This window comes from Rhagoletis pomonella, unplaced genomic scaffold (assembly GCF_013731165.1).
Source record: "Rhagoletis pomonella isolate Grant_MI unplaced genomic scaffold, Rhpom_1.0 Rhpom_scaffold_00013, whole genome shotgun sequence".
NCBI classification, from domain to species: Eukaryota; Metazoa; Arthropoda; class Insecta; order Diptera; family Tephritidae; genus Rhagoletis; species Rhagoletis pomonella.
The window spans coordinates 5,879,435-5,881,184 of record NW_023458567.1 but is presented as its reverse complement, the minus strand read 5'-3'; the positions used below and the strand labels follow the sequence as shown (position 1 = coordinate 5,881,184).

The 1,750-nt window shown below is 35.9% G+C and overlaps 2 protein-coding genes across 2 annotated transcripts in view; one reads left to right on the top strand and one right to left on the bottom strand.

Annotated features, from left to right (window-relative positions):
• LOC118748655 (zinc finger protein 62-like) overlaps positions 1 to 842 on the bottom strand; it is a 2,060-nt gene extending 1,218 nt beyond the window's left edge. Inside the window, exons 1-2 of the mRNA XM_036483239.1 lie at positions 323 to 842; positions 3 to 242 (exon numbers count right to left, since the gene is read on the bottom strand). Of these exons, the coding sequence (XP_036339132.1) occupies positions 3 to 242; positions 323 to 754 (672 nt within the window). The 5' untranslated portion in view covers positions 755 to 842. The remainder of the gene's footprint in view (positions 1 to 2; positions 243 to 322) is intronic.
• A 124-nt stretch (positions 843 to 966) lies between these two features.
• Positions 967 to 1,748, top strand: LOC118748313 (zinc finger protein 502-like; the record flags this gene model as incomplete). The annotated part of the gene is made up of 2 exons (XM_036482688.1): positions 967 to 1,489; positions 1,545 to 1,748. Coding segments are annotated over exons 1-2 (642 nt in total), but the record flags the coding sequence as incomplete, so codon positions are not given.
• Positions 1,749 to 1,750: the final 2 nt, after the last annotated feature.

The following is a 1,750-nucleotide window of genomic DNA, read 5'->3' as shown; positions in this document are numbered from 1 at the left end:
ATATGTGTATCCAATTCAGTGCGTGTGAAAAATCGTTTATTGCATTTCGTACAGGGAAAAGGTTTGCTTGTGGAATGCCGTTTTTCATGACTGCGCAAAATGTGCATTTGTGCAAATGCATAGCCACATATCCTGCACTTAAATTTTCTATCTTCTCCTTCAGGAAACGTACGATATTTAATAGCAACTGGTCGATACTTGGAGCTTATGGGATCCTTACCAGGATTTTTCATAGGGTGTGTCTAACAAGGAATATATATATATATATATATATGTACATAAATATGTAACAATTTTAATAAGAAATTAAAAAGCGTCTTACATTTCCCTTTGTCTGACTAGTACCGTTTTTGTTGTTTATTTTAGATGGACACAGAGTTATTTCTGTGGACACATAGCTACCATCTAACTTCTCTTTGTCTTCGGGCAGGCTAACTTCAGCAGAATGTTTACTCTCGTTTATGTCATTTGTTTTCAGGGCCTCATTACATCCCGTCAACATGCCAATAAACTTCATATCATATTCACCTGTATCCAACGTGTTTAGGATATTTTCGTCATCATATTCCGTCGATTCATCTACATTTCCATTAAATTTATCAACATCATCGAAATGTTGATTGAAGATATGGTTCAAGAACTTGTCATAAGCGGTGAATTGCTCACAACAAAACTTGCACTCCACCATCATGAGGTAGTTATTCGTTATAAAAACTTCCCCACAATGCTGTCTTTGCTGTATCGCTGCCGCCATACTTATTGTGTCCTTAACCGAATTTTTATTACAAGACAAACCAAAATACAAATGCGTAGGTATGGCAGCGATTAATCATTTGATTAAATTAATCGATTATTTTTGTGTAATTTACGATTTAATTGTATCGTAGTTTTGTTTGTTGTTTTCGATGCATCGAAGCAAAACATCGATATTTTGGGTTCATCGATGTTTTTCCGACATCACTATTTACGCCAAGAAATGTCAAGTTTTTTATGAGGCGCTGGGTGTTTAGTTTTATCTTGTTTTAAAAGTCGAGTTTAAGACACAATAAGTATGGCTGCAGCAACACAGCAAAGACAGCATTGTGGAGAAGTTTTTATAACGAATAACTACCTCATGATGGTGGAGTGCAAGTTTTGTTGTCAGCAATACACCGCTTATGACAAGTTCCTGAACCATATCTTCGATCAACATTTCGACGAAGTTGATAAATTTAATGAAACCCAAGATGAATTGACGGAATATGACGACGAAAATATACTAAACTCATTGGATACAGGTGAAGATGACATACAACAGAAATGTATTAACTTGTTGGCAGAATCTAAAGAGGCCCTTACAACAAATGAGGTAAGCGAAAGAGGACATTCTTCTGAAGTTAACCAGTTCGGAGATACTGACGAATTCGAAGGTGCCTATGTGTCAACAGAAATAACTTTGTGCCCATCTAAAATAAAAAGCCGAAAGGAAACTACTCAGACTAAACGAAATGTAAGAAGTTTTATAACTGCTATCTACATCTGTATATGTATATTTATTTCGTTAGACAAAGCCTGTGCAAAACTCTGATGCGGACCCGACTAGCTCCAAATATCGACCAGTTTTTATTAAATCTCGCACGTTTCGGGAGGGAGAAGATAGAAAATTTAAATGCAGGATATGTGGCCACACATTTGCTCAAATTACAATTTTGAGAAAGCATGAAAAAAGACATTCGACAAGCAAACCTTTTCCTTGCACCAAATGCAATAA